Below are 23,400 nucleotides of genomic sequence, written 5' to 3'. Positions count from 1 at the left end.
AATCAGGATACGGGTAGCCGGGACAGGAGAACGGAGCGTTTAGCGGAGATCGGAACAAGTCAGGTAGCCGGGACGAGCGAGAAGTCGGGGATCGATACAGGAAACTGAATCGGGCAGTATACGGGTAGCCAGGACAGGAGAACGGAGCTTGGATCGGGGATTAATACAGGAAACAGAATCAGGATATGGGTAGCCGGGACAGGAGAACGGAGCGTTAGCGGAGATCGGAACAAGTCAGGTAGCCGGGACGAGCGAGAAGTCGGGGATCGATACAGGAAACTGAATCGGGCAGTATACGGGTAGCCAGGACAGGAGAACGGAGCTTGGATCGGGGATTAATACAGGAAACAGAATCAGGATACGGGTAGCCGGGACAGGAGAACGGAGCGTTAGTGGAGATCGGAACAAGTCAGGTAGCCGGGACGAGCGAGAAGTCGGGGATCGATACAGGAAAATGAATCGGGCAGTATACGGGTAGCCAGGACAGGAGAACGGAGCTTGGATTGGGGATTAATACAGGAAACAGAATCAGGATACGGGTAGCCGGGACAGTAGAATGGAGCTTGGATCGGGAATTGATACAGGAAACAGAATCAGGATACAGGTAGCCGGGACAGGGGAACGGAGCTTGGATCGGGGATCGATACAGGAAACAGAATCAGGATACAGGTAGCCGGGTCAGGTGAACGGAGCTTGGATCGGGGATCGATACAGAAAACAGAATCAGGATACAGGTAGCCGGGACAGGAGAACGGAGCTTGGATCGGGGATTGATACAGGGAACAGGGGAGAGAGAAGGATGACACCGCCTGAAATTTGGATCCGGCTTGTCTCGGGCTTATGATCTTATCTCTAGGCTGAAAGTGGCGGATAAAACCTTTTCACACTTGCAAAAGGCTTGCTCGCCTCGGAGTTGTCGGTCCTTTCGCTATTAAATCAACGGGTAGGGTTACTTTAACTGGATTAAACGGCTAAACCAACAGTTTTGAAGACCGATGTTCTTGGACACGGCCTTTAGGATTTCTTATGAAAGCTCCCTGGGTAGATTTTCGAGCCTAGCAACAAGTAATGGCTAAAATATGATTGGTTAATTGCTTAGATATGCAAGCACCAAGGTTGGGTAGGGTTATTTTAACTGGATTACTTTCAATGACTTTCGGATGACTCCAATAGCAAATATGCTCATAAAAGACAAAAGAAACTCAATATGAATCAAATGGTGACTCACAACACGTGGTAAGCTTTCTCTCCTGGCTTTGATCTCTTTGATCTCCGGCAAAACTAACATAAAATGCCACAGAAACAAGATGAAAATAAATTTTCTTTTGTCTTTTATTAGCATATTTGGTATTGGAGTAATCCAAAAGTCATTGAAAGTAATCCAGTCAAAGTAACCCTACCCAACCCTGGCAAGCACACTTCTGGAAGTCACACAACTCGTGAGATGCAATGACAGGAAGCTGAAAGACAATTTGGAACTATTCAATATGTATGGATTCGGATGATTCGGATATTTTTCAGGCCGGATGAGAAGGCTTTGCAGGCCCTCGCGGCCCACCACCGGATGAAAAAATACATCCAAGATGATAAAAAAATCTGGCAGCAGGAGGAAGATGGGGGGGGCGTTTTCCCGAAACTGCTTTCAAAGCGCTGCTGTCTGATTTTAACGATTATTTTATTGATTTTGGCGCTTACGTCGATGGACTTCCTGTAAAAGATCGAAGTTCTGCCTGTTTTTCCCAAAATTGCTTCGGTTTCCCGAAAAGGTCTTTTGAATTCGACTTCAAAACCAAACATTTTCAAGCTGACAGCTACTTTTTGTTACTAATTAGCGCAAAGGGCACCCAGTTTGATATCCATCCATCTGCACCGCTTATCCTCAGTAGGGCCACGGGGGTGCTGGAGCCCATCTCATCCATCAATGGGCAGGGGACACCAGCCAATCACAGGGCACACACCTCACTTGCTCATTCACACCTAGGGACAATTTGGACCGGCCGATTAACAGGAAACTGGAGTGCCTGGAGGAAACCCACACAAGCACGGGGAGAACATGCAAACTCCACACAGGAGGTTCGATCTCATGACTTCGATATGCATTTCTAAAATAATAACGTACCTTGTAATACTACATTGTTACTATGTTATGACCAGGTTAATTAGTTGAAGTTGGGATGAAAATAAATATTATAAAAAATTCTTAACATGAAAAAATCACAATGACCCAGCACTGTTTTTAAAACAGGTGCACTGGAACTTCAGCTGCCTGTAGGGGGCACCCTGGTGCCCGTATTGGAACCTCAGCTGCCTGTAGGGGGCACCCGGGTGCCCGTGTGTCATGATCACGCTCCTTTGGTGCCAACTGCCTCGGGCTCTGATTGGCTCCCTGTTCCTATTTAAACCCACTCCTGTCTGTCCCCTTTTGTCAGTCCGTCTGCAAACCTCAGTTAACACTAGGCAAGCCTTTTTCGACCCTGACTCCCACCTGTCCCGTTTTTGCTCCTGTCTGTCCCCCCGGCTTTGACCCGTTTTTGATCCTGACCACGTCTACTCTCCTGTCCCGGCTTTCAATCTCTTTTGTCCCCGACCACGTCTACTCTCCTTTCCTGGCTTTCGATTCGCTTCCGACCCCATGCAATAATAATAATTTCTTTTTTTAAAAAGAAAACGGCCATGATTACTGAAGTGAATCACCTGTGCCCGCTCCTTTGGCTCCAACTGCCTCGGACTCTGATTGGCTCCCTGTCCCTATTCAAACCCAATCCTGTCTGTCCCCTTTTGTCAGTCCGTCTGCAAACCTCAGTTAACACTAGGCAAGCCCTTTTCGACCCTGACTCCCACCTGTCCTTTTTTTGCTCTGTCTCCAGCTTCAACCCGTTTTTGATCCTGACCACTTCTTCTCTCCCGTCCTGGCGTTCAACCTTTTTGTCCCCGACCACGTCTACTCTCCTTTCCTGGCTTACAACTCGCTTCCGACCCCGACCACATTTTAGCTCTCCTGTCCCAACTACTGACCCGTTTTCCCGTTCCCGACACCGCCGTAGCTCGTCACGGAAGATCCACTTCCGCTTTCAGAGCGACCTGCTTCCCGCGTCCAGTAATCACTGGATCGTGGGAGCAACCCTTTCTCTCTCTTCCAATAAAACTTGTGAGAAACGTAACGCAATTGGGTTCTGTTTCCGTTCTGGTTCCGACACCGTGGGCACCGCGTTAGAGACCCTTGCTTTAAAAACAAGTTAAACTATGTTTCTAGCTATGAAACTTAGATAGATAGATCCTTTATTCATCCCCGTAGGGAAATTCACACTTCCAGCGGTATCCTTTTGTTGTTTATTAACAGATGAACAGGATGGCCTCGGGGTGCTGTGTTGTAGTTTAGCATCAGCAGAGTGGATGAGGTCACACGCTGGGCCAAAAGTTTGACGTCGCTGCAGCAAAGCTTTGTGCCCAGGGTTACACCGCCTCGTGTTCACGTAGATTGCGAGTCCGCCTTCTCTCCGCTTCCCGCAGGCTTTCGTGTCTCTGTCTAACAGCGCTGAAGCTGGGTAGCTCCGGGTGGAGCCTAAAAAAAAATCCAGCCCGACCCGACCCAACCAATTAACTTGATTTGAGGGACTGAGCCTGAGCAAACCCAAATTTTATTCTACAAAATTTTTATTTTTTTATAGCATTTTTTAAAATTTTTATCAAAAATATGAAAGATTTTGTCATTTATTAATACAGTAAGTGTCCCGGTTGCCATGGCACCCAATTGGCCCCACCCGTGTGGCGCCAGCTGCAGCTTGTTGACAGATTGGCTCCCCGTCAGTATTTAAACTCTTTAGCATCTAGCCCTTTTGTCGGTCCATCTGCGAATCTCCGTTTTTACACGGAAAGCCCTTTTTCGCCTGTCCTGTTTTTTGCTCCCGTCTGTCTCCCGCTACCATCTGTTTTGATATTGACCACGTCCGCTCTCCCGTCCCGAATGACGACCTGTTTTGATCTCGACCACGTCTGTTGTCCCGTCCCGAACAACGATCCGTTTATGATCTTGACCACGTATCCTCTACTCTCCTGGCTTTCGACCGGTTTCCGATCCCGACCACGTTTCGTTCCACGTTTCGGGTTGCCTGCAGTGCCCCTTCCTGGGGCTTTAAACGAACTTCTGGATTTTAATGTATTCCTTCGCATGTTTTTGATATATTATCTTCCTCTCCCTCCAGCGAGGAAACCGGCGAAGCGGAACTGCATCTCGACGTTCCCGACTCCATCACCACGTGGGTGACGGAAGCGGTGGGCGTGTCCGAAGAAAAGGGGCTGGGCTTGGCCGAGAGGGCGGAGCTTCGGACCTTCAAGAACTTCTTCGTGGACTTCACTCTGCCTTACGCTTTGATCCGTGGAGAACAGACCAAAGTTCCTCTCACCGTCTACAACTATCTGCCGACGTGTGCGGAGGTATGAATGACAGGATAGGTGGCGCTGTTTTTGCCCATAGGCACTGTTTTTTTTTTGTACTTTTGAAGTATTCCAGAAATTAATGATATTGTGTCTTTTCACATTTCTGGGCTATTGTAAGCATCTGCCAAGCCTAGCTTGCTGCTAGCATTAGCATCTAGCGCTAACGGCTAGCTTTAGTTCAGGGCTCTGCGGCTACGATATAAAGTGACAATCCAAATCCCTCTATGCCAGGGGTGTCAAACAGGCGGCCCGGGGGCCAGATCAGGCCCGCTAAGGGATTGAATCCGGCCCGCGAGACAGACAACGCTCAGAGAAGCGCAAGAGAAAAACGAGCTGCAGGTCTAAATATGTCCACTTGATGTTGCCAAAGCCAGGTGCCTCTCACAAAGACGGTGTACTTGTATTTCTTCTCTCTCTCTCTCTCTCTCTTTCTCTCTTTCTCTTCCTCCCTTTTTCTCCGTGTCTCTCTTTTTCACTTTCTGTGTCTCTCTCTCTTTCTTTGTTTCTCTTTGTCTCTTTCTCTCTCTCTGTCTTTTTACCTTCTTTTGCTCTCTCTTCCATTTTTCCTTTTCTCTCTTTTGCTCCTGCTTTCCCCTTCTCTCCTTCTCTTTTCTCTCCTTCCCCCTTTCTCTCTTTCTATTTCTCTTTGGATATCATTCTTTCTCTCCATTTCTTTCCCCCTCTCTCACTATTTGTCTTTATATCTTTTTTGTTTCTCACATTCTCTCTCCCTCTCTCTTCTCTCTCTCTCTCTTTCTCCCTTCCTCTCTTTCATTGTCCCACCCTCTCTCTTTTCTCCTTCGCTTTGTCTTATTTCTTTCTCTCTTTTTCTTTCTCTCTAGTACACTAGTCCGGCCCCCGAGAGAATGTTTGTTCTATCGTGTGGCCCCCGAGGTAAAATGAGTTTGACACCCCTGCTCTATGCGATGTTATGTTCTTCATAAAACCCCAACTACATTTCCCACAATGCCGCATCGTTACCGGGCAGTTTATTTAAAGTAACGCACGGCAACGGCGGGGAAAATCAAAACGGACTTTGAAGATGTCTTCTTGCGACCGTTCCAAAGAAAACGGGGCCTCGGACGGGTCGGGTGCCGTGACATCATCCCGTCTGCAGATGTGCGCTTGATTCCGTGTCAGACGGGCGTGGAACATTCCTTCCGTCTCTCCGTTTTCTGCTTCCATTTGATGACTTTGGGAGATAAAGGAGCAGTGTTTTATTCCAGGGGAGGATTTTCTTGCCAGAGTTCGGGGTGAGGTGGGGTCACTGTGGGTTGTCTACCAGAAGGCCCTGTTGGGAAATGTACCTCTCAGTAGGAAAAAACATTTTTCTCTCTTTCTCTCACTTTTTCTCTTACTGTTTCTCTTTCTCTGTTCTCTCTTTTTTCTCACTTGCTTTCTTACTCCATTTTACTCCATCTTTTTACTCTCCCTTTCTCTCTCTCTTTTTTGCTCTTTCTGCTTCTTTCACTCTCTCTTTCTTTTGATCTCTTTCTCTCACTTTTTCTCTTACTGTTTCTCTTTCTCTGTCCTCTCTATTTTCTAACTTGCTTTCTTACTCCATTTTACTCCGTCTTTTTACTCTCCCTTTCTCTCTTTTTTGCTCTTTCTGCTTCTCTCACTCTCTTTCTTTTGATCTCTTTCTCTCTCTTTTTCTCTTACTGTTTCTCTTTCTCTGTCCTCTCTATTTTCTAACTTGCTTTCTTACTCTATTTTACTCAGTCTTTTTACTCTCTATTTCTCTCTCTCTTTTTTTCTCTTTCTGCTTCTCTCACTCTTTCTTTTGATCTCTTTCTCTCTCTTTTTCTCTTACTGTTTCTCTTTCTCTGTCCTCTCTATTTTCTAACTTGCTTTCTTACTCCATTTTACTCCGTCTTTTTACTCTCCCTTTGTCTCTTTTTTGCTCTTTCTGCTTCTCTCACTCTCTTTCTTTTGATCTCTTTCTCTCTCTTTTTCTCTTACTGTTTCTCTTTCTCTGTCCTCTCTTTTTTCTCACTTGCTTTCTTACTCCATTTTACTCTGTCTTATTACTCCCTCTTTCTCACTTTCTCTCTTTCTCTTTCTCTCTCTTTCTCTCTCTCTTTTGCTCTTACTCTCACACTTTTTCTCTCTTTCTCTTTTTCTCTAACTTTTTCTCTTTCTCTCTCTCTCTCTATCCCACTATCTCTTTCCCTCTCTGTCCTCTCTTTTTCTCACTTGCTTTCTTACTTACATTTTACTCCATGTCTTTTTACTCCCACTTCCTCCCTTTCTCCCTTTCTCCCTTTATCCCTTTCTCTTGCTCTTTCTCTTTTTCTCTTTCTCTTTCTCTATCTGTTTCTCTTTCTCTCTCTTTTGCTCTTTCTCTCACACTTTCTTTTTCTCTCTTTCTCTTTTTCTCCTGCTGTTTCTCTTTCTATTTCTCCCTCCCCCCCTCTCTCTCTCTCTCTTTCTCTCGCTCTCTCTCTTTACCTATCTATTTCTCTCCCTTTATCCATTTGTATCTTTTTTTTGTCCATTTCTTTCTTTCTCCCTCTTTTTATCTATTTATTTATCTCTTTCTTCCCTTTATCTCCACGTTTATCTCTCTCTGACATTATTTCTCTTTATTGAGCCCTCACTCTTTATATTGCTCTCTCTCCTTTTTTTCCTCTTTTTCGTCACTTTCTCTCACGCTTTCTTTTTTTATGTCTTTCTCATTCGCCCTCTCTTTCCCTTTTTTCCAGTTTCTGACTCTCTTTCCTCTTTCTACCTCCGTTGCGAGTGGTGCCCGGCTCGGGTGACATCGAGCGGACATGATCGAACTCGCAGCTCGTTTTTCTCTCGTGTTTCTCTCAGCGGTGTCTCGCGAGCCGGATCCTGACCCTCGGTTGGCCCGCGGGCCGCAGGCTTGACACCCGTGTATTAAGATGGAAGCGATGTGGGAAACGGATGGAACGGTCGGGGGCCTCACGATATCGTCCCGCGGGCCACAATTGGCCCTCGGGCCGCGGTTTGGAGACCCTCCGGGGAGATTGGCTATTGACTACTTTTGCCGTTTTTTTTCCAGGTTCACATGAAAGTGTCGGTTCCCAAAGGCGTGAAGTTTATCGGGCATCCCGGCAAACATCATCTGACCAGGAAGAAGTGCCTGGCACCCGGGGAGGCCACCCCCACCAGCGTGGTCCTGGCCTTCGCAGAATTGGGTCCGGCCAACGTCACGGGTAACCCAAAATTCCCATGCCGCTTGCCCACCGTACCGAAGGGCGGGCGCGAACCGGGGAACCCGGCCGGGTGACTCGGGGGTGTCCAGGGTGCGGCCCGCGGGCCGAGTCAGGCCTCCTGAGGGTTTGGATCAACTGGCAAAGCAGCTGGAGCTATATTACCTTCTCTCTTTTTCACTGTCTCTTTCTTTCTTTCTCTTTCTCTCTTTTTTTACTCCCTCTCTGTTTTTTCCCCTTTCTTTGATCACTGTTTCTCTATGTCACTCTCTCTCTTTATTCCCTCTCTATTTTCTCTCTTACTCTTTCTCTTTCTCTTTCTATTATCTATTTCTGTCTCTTTCTTTTCTGTCTCCCTTTCTCTTTTTTTTAATTTTCTCTCTCTTGTCATTTTTTTTCTCTGACTTCCTCCCTGTTTTTTCCCCCTCTCTTTCTTCATATCATTGGCTCTCTTGGTTGTTCTCTCCCTTACGTCTTTCTCTCTTACTCCCTCTATTTTCTCTCTTACTCACTTTTTCTTTCTCTCTTAATTCTCTTTTTGTCACTCTCTATTTTCTCTCTTACTTAGTTTTTTTCCCTCTCCCTTTATCTCTATTTTCTATTTCTCTTTCTTTCTTTCTCTTTCTCTCTTTTTTACTCCTTCTCTGTTTTTTCCCCTTTTTTTGGATCACTGTTTCTCTATGTCACTCTCTCTCTTTATTCCCTCTCTATTTTCTCCCTTACTCTTTCTCTTTCTCTTTCTATTATCTATTTCTGTCTCTTTCTTTTCTGTCTCCCTCTCTCTTTTTTTTATTTTCTCTCTCTTGTAATTTTTTTTCTCTCACTTCCTCCCTGTTTTTTCCCCCTCTCTTTCTTCATATCATTGGCTCTCTTGGTTGTTCTCTCCCTTATGTCTTTCTCTATCTCACTCCCTCTATTTTCTCTCATACTCACTTTTTCTTTCTCTCTTAATTCTCTCTTTGTCACTCTATATTTTCTCTCTTACTCTCTCTCTTTATCTCCATTATCTATTTCTTTCTCCTTCTGTCTTTTGTACTCTCTCTCTGTTTTTTCCCCTTTCTTTGGATCACTGTTTCTCTGTGTCACTCTCTTTATTCCCTCTCTATTTTCTCTCTTACTCTTTCTCTTTCTATCTCTATTATCTATTTCTCTCTCTTTCTTTTCTGTCTCCCTTTCTCTTTTGATCTAGTTTCGCTCTCTTAATCCCTGTTTTTCCTCCCTCTCTCTAAGTTGTTCTCTCCCTTAAGTCTCTCTCTATCTCACTCTCTTTTCTCTCTTACTCAGTTTTTCTTTCTCTCTCATTTTATCTCTATTATCTATTTCTCTTTCTTTCTTTCTCTTTCTTTCTTTTTTACTCCCTCTCTGTTTTTTCCCCTTTCTTTGGATCACTGTTTATTTATGTCACTCTCTCTCTTTATTCCCTCTCTTTCTCACTCTCTATTTTCTCTCTTACTTTTTCTCTTTCTATTTCTCTGTCTTTCTTTTCTCTCCCTTTCTCTTTTGATCTATTTTCTCTCTCTTATAATCTCTTTTTTTCTCTCTCTTACTCCCTGTTTCCCCCCCCTCTCCTTCTTTATATCATTGGCTCTCTAGGTTGCTCCCTCCCTTAAGTCTCTCTCTATCTCACTCTCTTTTCGCTCTAACTCACTTTTCTTTCTCTTCTAATTTTCTCTTTGTCACTCTCTATTTCTCTCTTACTCAGTTTTTCAGTTTTTCTTTCTCTCTCTCTTTATCTCTATTATCTATTTCTCTTTCTTTCTTTTCTGTCTCTTTCCCCCCTTATCCGTCTCTCTTCTTTCTCTTGCACTCTTTCCCAATATCAATGTCTCTCTTCCTCTCTCTAATTTCTCTGTTTTTGCTCTCTCTCTCTCTCTCTCTCTCTTTTCTCTCTTTTCCCCTCTTTTTTCTCTTTATCTTTTTAATCTACTAGTTCGGCCCCTGTGAATTCTTTACTTTACCACGTTGCCCCTGAGCCCAAATGACTTTCATACCCCTAGTTTAACTTGTTCAGTGCCATGGCATATACCGTATTTTCCGCACTATAGGGCGCACCGCATTATAGGGCGCACCCCCAAAAAATAGTTTTTGGTCCTATATCTTCCATAGATAAGGCGCACTGGATTATAAGGCGCTACAATGGGAACGTGGACAAAACAGTCAGATGGTTCAGTCCAACTTATTATCCCCTTAACATTCCCAAAGCTTGCAAAGAAGCAAATACGTGTCGCAGACACGTGCGGATGCGGTGTCCGTACGATGTCACTCAAATGCATCGTTCCATCGTTCGGAAGGTTAAAGTCTTGGGATTCAAGAAATGCCAACCATTCCTTAGTTTCTATTTTCTTTTTCGCTCGCAACTTTACTGTGCATATGACAATAAACACTTGGAATTGAGTTTAATTTAAAAAATTGAGACTCCATTCCATCCATTATCTGCACCGCTTATCACAGAAACATCGATATCACTCTGAAACAAGATACAGGGAAAATATATAGCCGGAGTAGCTCACTGAAATCATTGTGTTCAATATTAATGTGCAACCATGGTCCTCTTATATCCGTGAGGGTAGTAAATCCAGGAGAATAAAATACTTACAAATACAAAATAGTAAAAAAATGCTTTCTGTATGCCGTCAACCACATGCTATACCCATTCACCTTTTTCGGCCAATTGCAGGCTTTGTTTTGCCCCTTTAGCCTATGCTAGCCTGTAAATGATAAAAAGGATCCGCCCGAATAACTTTAGCCAATAGTGATCGATTCAAATGATGATTGACACATTGGTTAGCCAATGAAACGCCGGTATATAAATCCCAGCATACACGGCGGACGACTTCGTGTTCGGGGGAAAATCGAGTCGGCGGCTGCAAGTTAGTTGGAAAACTTAATGTTTATCCATATATAAGGCGCACTGTATTATAAGGCGCATGGTCGGCTTTTGAAAAAAATAAAGACTTTTAGGTGCGCCTTATAGTGCGGAAAATACGGTTAATACATTTTTAGAAGACCAAATCTTTGTCCACACATCGAGGAAGCCCCCACTTCCTTTTCCCAGCAATGAAGCGTGTAGACGGCCCCATGTAGCGAATAGGGGTCCCGAAGCAGTATGGGGAGACTCGCAAGGCATAGACAAAAAGGGTAACAGAGCTGACCAAGTCTCATTGTCATCGTCTGGTCAGAGAGGGATGACGTTTCGTGCACACCTTAGGGAGCGCGATTGGCATGGTGACCGAAATCATGCCATCACTTTCGCTGAAAATTTGGGCGTTCGTGCAGAAGTTTTCTTGGAAACGAGTATTTTCAAGAATGTTCAACAGCTAGAAACTTACTTGTTTTGAATGAAAGATAATGGGTCAAGATTTCTTGTGATATGTCCTATGCCTATTCAGCTACTACAGTACATTATCTGTAGGCTTTCAAGAATAGCAAAAAATTGGGTCCCACCACTTCTTCCCGTTCCATAGAAACAGCTGGCATTGTTTTTAAAGCGAAGTGTTGGGATTTCTGCCAAGCCCTCTGAATGTCAAAGTGAAAAAATTCAACGAATTGCGAATAAACGGCGCAAGTAACTATGACTCTTTTCGGTAGCTCGTACATCGTGATTTAATCGGCGATGCGCGTGAGTGGATGAGCGAGATTCCCCAAGGTCCCTACCAGGTAAAATTTTGGCAGAATCGGCGGGGAAATGTCTAGTACAGAAAAGTAACACAATATAAAGGGTTTGGCTTTGCTAATCAGTTCGTATCAAGCCACTGGGAATGATTTCAGTATGATAAATCAGCAGGAGATATCAGTAGATGCTTTGATCACATCTTTGTCCACACATCGAGGAAGCCCCTACTTCTGGAAAATGAGTGTGTTGGTGGCCCCAATGTCCGCAGTTTTCAATCAACGAGCGAATCAGTCATTATTATTATTATTAATTTGACGTATGTTTCCGTTAATGTAGGTTACGGGCGGTCAATGGGCCCCCCCCTGGGGCCCCTAATATTTCCTTCTCACTCCACACAAACAAAGAGACTCCACTGGCACGGGGCCAACTTTTATCCGTGAACTTTGTTTAGACTAGCTGCCACCTGAGCACATTTCTCATCTTTTAGGACGCTTTTTTTCATCAACATACTGCAAAGGTGTCCAAAGTCTAGCCCGGGGGCCAGTCACGGCCCCTGATCACATATTTACCACCCCGCGGCCTCTGTCTTCACCATTTCACCAGATGATGGCAGTAGCACTGGCCACCTTGCACTCGGATTTCCCTGAGAATTTCGGCCCACCCCATTTCCGACACGGCGACTGTATATCAAAAAAGGAGATCGGAAAAAGTCGGGCAGCCGGGACAGGAGACGGAACCTGGTCAGAGATCGGAACAAGTCGGATAGCTGGGAGGAGCGGGAAGCCAGGGATCGATACAGGAAACAGAATCAGGATCCGGGAAGCCGGGACAGGAGAACGGAGCTTGGATTGTGGATAAATACAGGAAACAGAATCAGGATACAGGTAGCCGGGACAGGAGAACGGAGCTTAGCTCGGGGATCGATACAGGAAACAGAATCAGGATACAGGTAGCTGGGACTGGAGAACAGAGCTTGGATCGGGGATCGATACAAGAAACAGAATCAGGATACGGGTAGCCGGGACAGGAGAACGGAGCTTGGCTCGGGGATCGATACAAGAAACAGAATCAGGATACGGGAAGCCGGGACAGGAGAACAGAGCTTGGATTGGGGATTGATACAAGAAACAGAATAAGGATACGGGTAGCCGGGACAGGAGAACGGAGCTTGGATCGGGGATCGATACAGAAAACAGAATCAGGATCCGGGAAGCCGGGACAGGAGAACGGAGCTTGGATCAGAGATTGATACAGAAAACAGAATCAAGATACAGGTAGTCGGGACAGGAGAACGGAGCTTGCATTGGGTATCGATACAAGAAACCGAATCAGGATACGGGTAGCCGGGACAGGAGAACGGAGCCTTTATCGGGGATCGATACAGGAAACAGAATCAGGCAGGATACGGGTAGCCGGGACAGAGAACCGAGCTTGGATCGGGGATCGATACAGGAAAAAGGTCGGGATCAAAACGGGTGCCAGAGTCAAAAGTGCTTGCCTTGCATGCGGTGAGGTTCGCTGACGGACGGACAAGGAGTGAACGAGAAATAAGAGGATGACTAATGAGGGAACGAGTGGCAGCTGGGTCTGAACGAGTGAGCGCAAGTGTGGGCAATTGGCAAATCGTCACATAATGGTACTATATGTTTTTGATGTAGGTATCAGGTGCAGGTGTTTCAAAAGAAAAAGAAAAAGGTTTAATATCCTTTCATGTGCATAATTAAATGTCCAGGTTAGACACACATTCAGGATAAAATAGAAATTTGTGAAATGAACAAGTGTCGGAAAACCGTAACAACGATTGAACACGAATTCCCCGTTTGACAGCCCGAGCCATCGCTTACAGTGAAACCAGCTGCTGTTCCGACTCGCTCCAGAAAACGGGAAACGATTTGGAGGAAAGAAGGTCGCCTACTGGCATGGACTTTGTACGCAGGACTGTCCTCGTCCAAGTAAGTGAGCCGCAATCCTGTTTCGGGAACCTACGGTCTCTCTTGTCATCTCTTTTTTTCTCTCTCTCTCTCTTACTCCCTGTTTTCCCCCCCTCTCTCTCTAAGTTGTTCTCTCCCTTAAGTCTCTCTCTATCTCACTCTCTTTCTTTTCTCTCTAACTCACTTTTCTTTCTCTCTCTCCTAATTTTCTCTCTTTATCACTTTCTATTTTCTCTCTTTCTCTGTTTTTCTTTCTCTCTCTTTTTATCTCTATTATCTATTTCTCTTTCTTTCTCTTTCTCTCTTTTTTTACTCCCTCTCTGTTTTTCCCCTTTCTTTGGATCACTGTTTCTCTTTATTCCCTCTCTTTCTCACTCTCTATTTTCGCTCTTACTATTTCTCCTTCTATCTCTATTATCTATTTCTCTCTCTTTCTTTTCTGTCTCCCTCTCTCTTTTTATTTAGTACATATGGGCCGGATATAAAATGCTATGTATATCAATTCCACCGTAGATTTCCTATTCTGGTAACTTCAATGTCTGGTTTGGAAGCTACTCTACCCTTGAGTATCGTTCGGTCTAATATATAAAGAGCCCACTCTATATTGAAGCTGTGGTACCACTACCTACAATTTTCATTCATTCTGAGAGTATCTTTGTAAAAATTTGTAAGTTGAGACGTCTTTTGAATGTAAATGCGCTAATCCGTTCCAAGTCCTGCAAAAATATGATATATATTTCTAATAGATCATAAACAAATCATCGGAATATGAACAAAAACATGATAGAATTAGATTACTAGACATTGAACATAAAACAAGAAGCACATGATGTAAAAAAACAAAGAATAAAATATTCGTTCACCTTTCAACTTTAACTGGGGACATAAAGAGCATGCCAGGATTCACACATACACACCAGGTTTCCAGGTAGGGCAGCAGATGGCAGTGCGTACTGTACTGTATTTTTGACTTTGTATCCTGAAACGCCTTTGTAACTTGAAGCAATATTTTCCCATTCAGGTTCTTTGTTACCTGAAACTTTTGTATGTAGAGGAACCACTGTGTGTTCACTGTTGACACATTTTATAATAAAAACCCTCACAACAATAAGTAATTACCCACAAATACTAGAAAAGCACACAACACAACACGCTAATCCTCTCTCTCTCTCTCTCTCTCTCTCACACGCTCTCACTGCGCTGAAGGGAAATACATCTATAAACCTTCCATTTGCAGTTTTTTTGTGACATATTTACAAAAGTACTCTGCTTGCACCTTGTTTTGAAACCGTAATTGATGAAAAAAATGAAGGTCAGAATGAGCCTCAATGATCTTAAATCGTTGTAGGAGTAAGTAGTATATGTGTTGATACAGGACAAAGCTCCTGGCATTATTATTTAGAAATGTTTCCAATTTTCTTATGTCACACAGAGATATAATATTAGGTTTCCAGGTAGAACTCTGGGGGCAGCGAATGGCAGGACGTACTGTACTGTATTTTTTGACTTTGTATCCTGAAACGCCTTTGTAACTTGAAGCAATATTTTCCCATTCAGGTTCTTTGTTACCTGAAACTTTTGTATGTAGAAGAACCACTGTATGTTCACTGCTGACACATTATATGATAAAAACCCACACAACAAACTGTAATTACCCACAAATGCTAGAAAAGCACACAGCACAACACGCTAACCCTCTCTCTTTCACACACACACTCCCACTGCGCTGAAAGGGAATACCCCTATAAACTTTCCGTTTGCAGTTTTTGGTGACATATTTACAAAAGTACTCTGCTTGCACCTTGTTTTGAAACCGTAATTGATGAAAAAAATGAAGGTCAGAATGAGCCTCAATGATCTTAAGTCGTTGTAGGAGTAAGTAGTATATGTGTTGATACAGGACAAAGCTCCTGGCATTATTATTTAGAAATGTTTCCAATTTTCTTATGTCACACAGAGATATAATATTAGGTTTCCAGGTAGAACTCTGGGGGCAGCGAATGGCAGGACGTACTGTACTGTATTTTTTGACTTGGTATCCTGAAACGCCTTTGTAACTTGAAGCAATATTTTCCCATTCAGGTTCTTTGTTACCTGAAACTTTTGTATGTAGAAGAACCACTGTATGTTCACTGCTGACACATTATATGATAAAAACCCACACAACAAACTAATTACCCACAAATGCTAGAAAAGCACACAGCACAACACGCTAACCCTCTCTCTCTCTCACACACACACACTCCCACTGCGCTGAAAGGATATACCCCTATTAACTTTCCGTTTGCAGTTTTTTGTGACATATTTACAAAAGTACTCTGCTTGCACCTTGTTTCGAAACCGTGATTGACGAAAAATTGAAGGTCAGAATGAGCCTCAATGATCTTAAGTCTTTGTAGGAGGGATATGTGTTGATATAGGACAAAGCTCCTGGCATTATTATTATTTTGAAATTTTCCAATTTACTAACGTCACAGAGATATAAGATAAGCTGAAAATTAGTTTTGGGGTTTGTCGTTTTTTTCCTGAATTTCTCCCTAAAATGAATATGTTCTGTTTTCGTTTCTTGCAGCCAGAAGGCTTGCCGAGAGAATACACTTACAGTGTCTTTTTTTGTCCCAACGGTAAGTGAATCCTTCTGTTGGTATACTAAACATAACACCGGGCCCTCAACCACATGCTGCTTCACATAATACAGTAGACACCCTGTTATACAACAAACTATTTTGCGGTGGGGATCAAAGAGTGCTGGATCAAAACTGGTGGTAATTGGAGTACTGTGAAAAAACTTTTGCGTCCCTAACCCCCTCCCTTACCTGATTTCTGTGTTTTTTGCATATTTAACACTCACCAAGGTTTTAAACCAATTTTAATATCACACAGGGACAACCCAAGGACATTTAAAATGGAGTTTTGAATAGTTGATTCTATTACACTTATCGGGCCCTATGTGTAATAGTACTTGAGTTTTTCAGGATCTTCTGGTTAACACCAGAATTTATTGTTTCGTCAACCACAGCAAGTTGTCCTGGTTCTGTGGCAGACTATCACACTACCACCACCATGCTTTACAATTGTCATTATGTCTTTTTTGTCAACTGCTTCGACATTTTTACGCCAGATATAACGAGCTGCACACTGTACAAAAAGTTGAATTTCTCACTCATTCGTACAAAACATGTTTCTCAAAGTTTTGAGTATAATCAAGATGCTTTTTGGCAAATGTAAGAGGACTCATTTGTGACAGCAGAGGTTTTCACCTGGGAACCCTCCTATGGATGCCATTTTTGGGCAGTGTCTTATAGTAGAGTCATGAATCTTAAATGAGGTTTGCAGTTTTCTCTATTTGTGGATAATGGCTCTGACAGTGGTGCGCTGGAGCCTGAACTGAGGCTCGCACTTCCTTGGATATTATCCGAGGTTTTTTTGTAGCCTCTCGGATGAGCCTTCATTGTATTGTATTGTATTGTATTTATTTATTCAGCCAGTATAAACCATAAACATGATATATACAAGAAATCATTTCACTCAATCATGATAAAATAATAGATTTAAAAGAATAAAAAGAATAGAGTAAAAAAGATATTGTAGTATATAATACAAAGTAATTATATAGAATAGTTTCAAAAGAAAGAATATGTAAATAACAAGACTAGAGTAGAATAGGTCAGAGGAACGCCGTTGGCATAATAATACTATACATAATAACCTAAATCAATTCCCATTGAACATACGGATAGGGTAAGGGTTAATACTCCGAATGATTTGAGTCGACGAAGGAAGTAGAGCCTTTGTCTGGCTGACTTTAGAATATCAGTAGCATTGACAGTCCATGTGAGGTCAGCTGACAAGTAAGTACCCAGAAACTTGAATGAATGGACCAGTTCCACCTCACTACCGTTAATTGACAGTGGCACAGGCTTAGTACGGAAATCTATTATCATCTCCTTAGTTTACCTACATTCAATAACAGATTACTCTCATGACACCAGGTGGAAAGTAAATCAATTTCTTCTCCTTATTCAGTTTCGTCTTCGTTTGAAATAAAGCCAGTACTCTGGAGTAGTATTATTTGGTTGACCAGTCATTGGAAGGTGTGCCTCTGTTCCCAGTTTTCTCTATTTGTGGATAATGGCTCTGACAGTGGTGCGCTTCAGCCCTTTACATTTGAGGTGCTAGCTAAATGTAGTACCAAAAAAACTGAAGGATTCACTGGACTTAATATAAGCACGCGCACAGTTTCTGAGCTCTCCGATATTCTTCCAGGAGCAGTTGCGTCCTTTCCTTCCTACATAGGCTCTATTGAATCACTCATAAATGAATTCAATGCTACCCTGGCTAGTGCCCTGGATTCAGTAGCGCCCATCCGGCTTAAATCACGACCTAAAAGACCCACGCCTCGGTTTAATGATGAAACTAGATCCCTTAAACGAGAATGCAGGAAATCTGAAAGAAAATGGCGCGCTACCAAGCTTGAAGTTTTCCATCAAATCTGGTGTGATAGTTTGTTGAAGTATAAAGCGGCCCCGGCCTCTGCAAAATCAGCCTACATTTCGAAGGCGATTGCGTCACAAAAGAACAATCCCAAGTTCCTTTTTGACACTGTAGCATCGCTTACAAGGCAACAGACTATCCCAGATAGCTCCACTCGTTCTGCCCACGACATAATGGTCTTCTTTACTAACAAGATCCAAAGCATACAGGAAGAAATCGCTAAAGACAATATTAATAATCAATGCTACCCTGGCTAGTGCCCTGGATTAATAAAGACAATATTAATTCAACACATACTAAAGCACTCAAATCTATAGATGCACGACATGGTGGCTGTCTTGACTTAGTGCAGGGGTGTCAAACTCATTTGAACTCGGGGGCCACACGATAGAACAAACATTCTGTCGGGGGCCGGACTAGTAGATTAAAGAGAAAGAAAAAGAGGGATAAAGAAATAAGAGAAAGAGGGAGGGAAAAGGAGAGAGGGCGGGGCCAAGAAAGAAAGAGAGGGAGAGAGCGTGAGAAACAAGAGATAAAAAGTCGTGAGAGAGGGGGAAAAGAAAGGGAGAGGAAGAAAGAAATCCAAAGAGAAATAGAAAGAAAGAAGGAGAGACGAGAGAAATGAAAGCGCGAAGGGTAGGAAGAGAGAAAGAGAGAAAAGGAAAAAAGGAAGTTAAAAAGACACTGAGAGAGAAAGACACAAAGAGCAACAATGGAAAAGAAAGAGAGAGACACAGCGAGTGAAAGAGACAAAGACAGAGAGTGGGGAAAAGGGGTGGAAAAGAGAGAGAGAGAGAGAGAGAGAGAGAGAGAGAAAAAGAAATTCAAAGAGAAATAGAAAGACAGAAGGGGAGAAAAGAGAAAAGAAAGCGCGAAGGGTAGGAAGAGAGAAAGAGAAAAGAGAGAAAAGGAAAAAAGGAAGTTAGGGCAAAAGAAGTTAAAAAAGACACAGAGAGAGAGAGAAAGAGACAAAGAGCAACAAAGGAAGAAAAAGAGACACACAGAGTGTGAAAGCGAGTGAAAGAGACAGAGTTGGAGAAAAGGGGTAGAAAAGAGAGAGAGGAAAAGTGGTGGAAAAGAGAGAGAGAGAGAAATACAAGTACAGCGTCTCTGTGAGAGGCACCTGGCTTTGGCCACATCAAGTTGACATATTTCAACCTGCAGCTTGTTTTTCTCTTGCGCTTCTCTGAGTGTTGTCTCGCGGGCCAGATTCAATCCCTTAGCGGGCCTGATCTGGCCCGCGGGCCGCCTCTTTGACACCTGTGACTTAGTGAGTTGTCTCGGTGTGATATCAAAATGGGTTTGATGATCTGAAAAAAGCAAAAACACACAAATCGGGAAGGGGGCAACTACCGTATTTTCCGCACTATAAGGCGCACCGGGTTATGGGGCGCACCCCGAAAAAAATAGTTTTATTTTTGACATACATAAGGCGCACCGGATTATAAGGCGCTACAATGGGAACGTGGACAAAACAGTCATATGATTCAGTCCAACTTATTACCCCTTAACGTTCCAAAAGCTTGCAAAGACGCAAATACGTGTCGAGAACACGTGCGGATGCGGTGTCCGTACGATGTCACTCAAATGCATCGTTCCATCATTCGGAAGGTTCAAGTCTTGGGATTCAAGAAATGCCAACCATTCCTTAGTTTCTATTTTCTTTTTTCACTCGCAACTTTACTGTACATATGACACTAAACACTTGGAATTGAGTTTCATTTAAAAATAGACACTCCATTCCATCCATTATCTGCACCGCTTATCACAGAAACATCAAGTTCAGTCTGAAACAAGATACAGGGATAATATATAGCCGGAGTAGCTCACCGAAGTCGTTTTCTTCAATAATAATGTGCAGCCATGGTCCTCTTATATCCGTGAGTTTAGTAAATCCAGGAGAATAAAATACAAATACAGAATAGAAAAAAATGCTTTCTGTATGCCGTCAGCCACATGCTATACACATTCATCTTTTTCGGCCAATTGCAGGCTTTGTTTTGCCGTTTAAGCCTATGGCAGCCTGTAAATGACAAAAAGGATCCGCCTCTTGACCCCCGAATAACTTTAGCCAATAGTGATCGATTCAAATGATGATTGACACATTGGTTAGCCAATGAAACGCCGGTAAATAAATCCCAGCATACACCGCGGACTACTTGGCGTTCGGGGGAAAATCGAGTCGGCGGCTGCAAGTTAGTTGGAAAACTTAATATTGATCCATATACAGTATAAGGCGCACTGTATTATAAGGCGCATGGGCAGCTTTTGAAAAAAAGAAAGGCTTTTAGGTGCGCCTTATAGTGCGGAAAATACGGTACTTTTTTACGTAATAATCCACGAGACCTTTGTTTCTATCACCAGAGAGAATCCACATTTCCACCCCCAACAAATACGAGTACCAGTACGTGAAAAAGCCGGGCAAAATGAACCAGTTCCAGGTGTCGGTGAAGACCCACAACGACGCCCATTTGGCCCTCTCGCCGACGCCGCACGACAGCGCCGAGATGGTGGAAATCGTGCTGGGGGGGCAGCAGAACACCCGGTCTTGGATCTCGCTGGGTAAGATGGGCGAGCCGCTCGTCAGCGCCCCCACGCCGGGAGTCCTTTCCTGGGATGAGTTCCGGAGCTTCTGGATCGCCTGGAAGGGAGGTCTGGTGCAGGTGGGCATGAAAATCACAGGGTTGGTACGGGTGCTTGAAATCCTTCACAATGCTTGAATTTGGGGTGAAGTGCTTGACATTGTGGCCATTGTCGTGTTTCTTGGCAGTTGCCTTGACAATGACTTCCTGGGAAGCCGGTCAGAGTGCTGGGAAAATTGAATTGGTCGGTTGAATTTTTTATTAAAATGATTGAATGACCAACCAAATTTAGCTACAAGCTAATTAGCAGCAGTCCAAAAAAATGATAGATGGATAGATGGATGGATAGATAGGTAGATACAGTAGATAGACAGATAGATAGATACAGTAGATAGATAGATAGATATAGATAGATAGATAGATACAGTAGATGATACATACAGTAGATAAGTACATACAGTAGATAGATAGAGAGATAGATACATGCAGTAGATAGATACAATAGATAGATAGATCGATACAGTAGATACAAACAATAGATAGATACAGTAGATAGATACAATAGATAGATAGATCGATACAGTAGATACAAACAATAGATAGATACAGTAGATAGATACAATAGATAGATAGATAGATACAGTACATAGGTAGATAGATAGATACAGTAGATAGGTAGATAGATAGATACAGTAGATAGGTAGATAGATAGATATATAGATAGATACAGTAGATAGGTAGATAGATAGATACAGTAGATAGATATATAGATACAGTAGATAGATAGATACAGAAGATAGGTAGATAGAGATTACAGTAGATAGGTAGATAGATAGATACGATAGGTAGATAGATAGATACAGTAGATAGATAGATACAGAAGATAGGTAGATAGAGATTACAGTAGATAGGTAGATAGATAGATACGATAGGTAGATAGATAGATACAGTAGATAGATAGATACAGAAGATAGGTAGGTAGATAGATACAGTAGATAGATACAGTAGATAGATAGATACAGAAGATAGGTAGATAGATAGATACAGAAGATAGGTAGATAGATAGATACAGTAGATAGGTAGATAGATAGATACAGTAGATAGGTATATAGATAGATACAGTAGATAGATATATTGATACAGTAGATAGATAGATACAGAAGATAGGTAGATAGATAGATACAGTAGATAGATAGAGAGATAAATAGATGCATACAGTAGATAGATAGATAGATACAGTAGATAGATACAGTAGATAGATAGATACAGAAGATAGGTAGATAGATAGATACAGTAGATAGGTAGATAGATACAGTAGATAAATAGATACAGAAGATAGGTAGATAGATAGATACAGTAGATAGGTAGATAGATACAGTAGATAGATAGATACAGAAGATAGGTAGATAGATAGATACAGTAGATAGATAGATACAGAAGATAGGTAGGTAGATAGATACAGTAGATAGATACAGTAGATAGATAGATACAGAAGATAGGTAGATAGATAGATACAGTAGATAGGTAGATAGATAGATACAGTAGATAGGTAGATAGATAGATACAGTAGATAGATATATTGATACAGTAGATAGATAGATACAGAAGATAGGTAGATAGATATATACAGTAGATAGATAGATAGATACAGTAGATAGATACAGTAGATAGATAGATACAGAAGATAGGTAGATAGATAGATACAGTAGATAGGTAGATAGATATAGATAGATAGATAGATACAGTAGATGATACATACAGTAGATAAGTACATACAGTAGATAGATAGAGAGATAGATACATGCAGTAGATAGATACAATAGATAGATAGATCGATACAGTAGATACAAACAATAGATAGATACAGTAGATAGATACAATAGATAGATAGATCGATACAGTAGATACAAACAATAGATAGATACAGTAGATAGATACAATAGATAGATAGATAGATACAGTACATAGGTAGATAGATAGATACAGTAGATAGGTAGATAGATAGATACAGTAGATAGGTAGATAGATAGATATATAGATAGATACAGTAGATAGGTAGATAGATAGATACAGTAGATAGATATATAGATACAGTAGATAGATAGATACAGAAGATAGGTAGATAGAGATTACAGTAGATAGGTAGATAGATAGATACGATAGGTAGATAGATAGATACAGTAGATAGATAGATACAGAAGATAGGTAGATAGAGATTACAGTAGATAGGTAGATAGATAGATACGATAGGTAGATAGATAGATACAGTAGATAGATAGATACAGAAGATAGGTAGGTAGATAGATACAGTAGATAGATACAGTAGATAGATAGATACAGAAGATAGGTAGATAGATAGATACAGAAGATAGGTAGATAGATAGATACAGTAGATAGGTAGATAGATAGATACAGTAGATAGGTATATAGATAGATACAGTAGATAGATATATTGATACAGTAGATAGATAGATACAGAAGATAGGTAGATAGATAGATACAGTAGATAGATAGAGAGATAAATAGATGCATACAGTAGATAGATAGATAGATACAGTAGATAGATACAGTAGATAGATAGATACAGAAGATAGGTAGATAGATAGATACAGTAGATAGGTAGATAGATACAGTAGATAAATAGATACAGAAGATAGGTAGATAGATAGATACAGTAGATAGGTAGATAGATACAGTAGATAGATAGATACAGAAGATAGGTAGATAGATAGATACAGTAGATAGATAGATACAGAAGATAGGTAGGTAGATAGATACAGTAGATAGATACAGTAGATAGATAGATACAGAAGATAGGTAGATAGATAGATACAGTAGATAGGTAGATAGATAGATACAGTAGATAGGTAGATAGATAGATACAGTAGATAGATATATTGATACAGTAGATAGATAGATACAGAAGATAGGTAGATAGATATATACAGTAGATAGATAGATAGATACAGTAGATAGATACAGTAGATAGATAGATACAGAAGATAGGTAGATAGATAGATACAGTAGATAGGTAGATAGATACAGTAGATAGATAGATACAGAAGATAGGTAGATAGATAGATACAGTAGATAGGTAGATAGATACAGTAGATAGATAGATACAGAAGATAGGTAGATAGATAGATACAGTAGATAGATACAGA

The 23,400-nt window shown here is 41.9% G+C and overlaps 1 protein-coding gene across 3 annotated transcripts in view; it reads left to right on the top strand.

Moving 5' to 3' along the window:
* cpamd8 (C3 and PZP like alpha-2-macroglobulin domain containing 8) overlaps nucleotides 1-23,400 on the top strand; it is a 112,532-nt gene that overhangs the window by 45,362 nt on the left and 43,770 nt on the right. For all 3 annotated transcript variants that reach the window (XM_088349564.1, XM_088349565.1, XM_088349563.1), the window contains exons 20-24: nucleotides 4,203-4,434; nucleotides 7,466-7,619; nucleotides 13,057-13,181; nucleotides 15,733-15,784; nucleotides 20,019-20,317. In XM_088349564.1, coding sequence (XP_088205690.1) covers nucleotides 4,203-4,434; nucleotides 7,466-7,619; nucleotides 13,057-13,181; nucleotides 15,733-15,784; nucleotides 20,019-20,317 — 862 coding nt within the window. The remainder of the gene's footprint in view (nucleotides 1-4,202; nucleotides 4,435-7,465; nucleotides 7,620-13,056; nucleotides 13,182-15,732; nucleotides 15,785-20,018; nucleotides 20,318-23,400) is intronic.

This window comes from Urocampus carinirostris, chromosome 12, assembly GCF_059441175.1.
Source record: "Urocampus carinirostris isolate Australia breed hairy pipefish chromosome 12, RoL_Ucar_1.0, whole genome shotgun sequence".
Classification (NCBI taxonomy): Eukaryota; Metazoa; Chordata; class Actinopteri; order Syngnathiformes; family Syngnathidae; genus Urocampus; species Urocampus carinirostris.
This window is presented reverse-complemented; position numbering and strand designations above follow the sequence as displayed.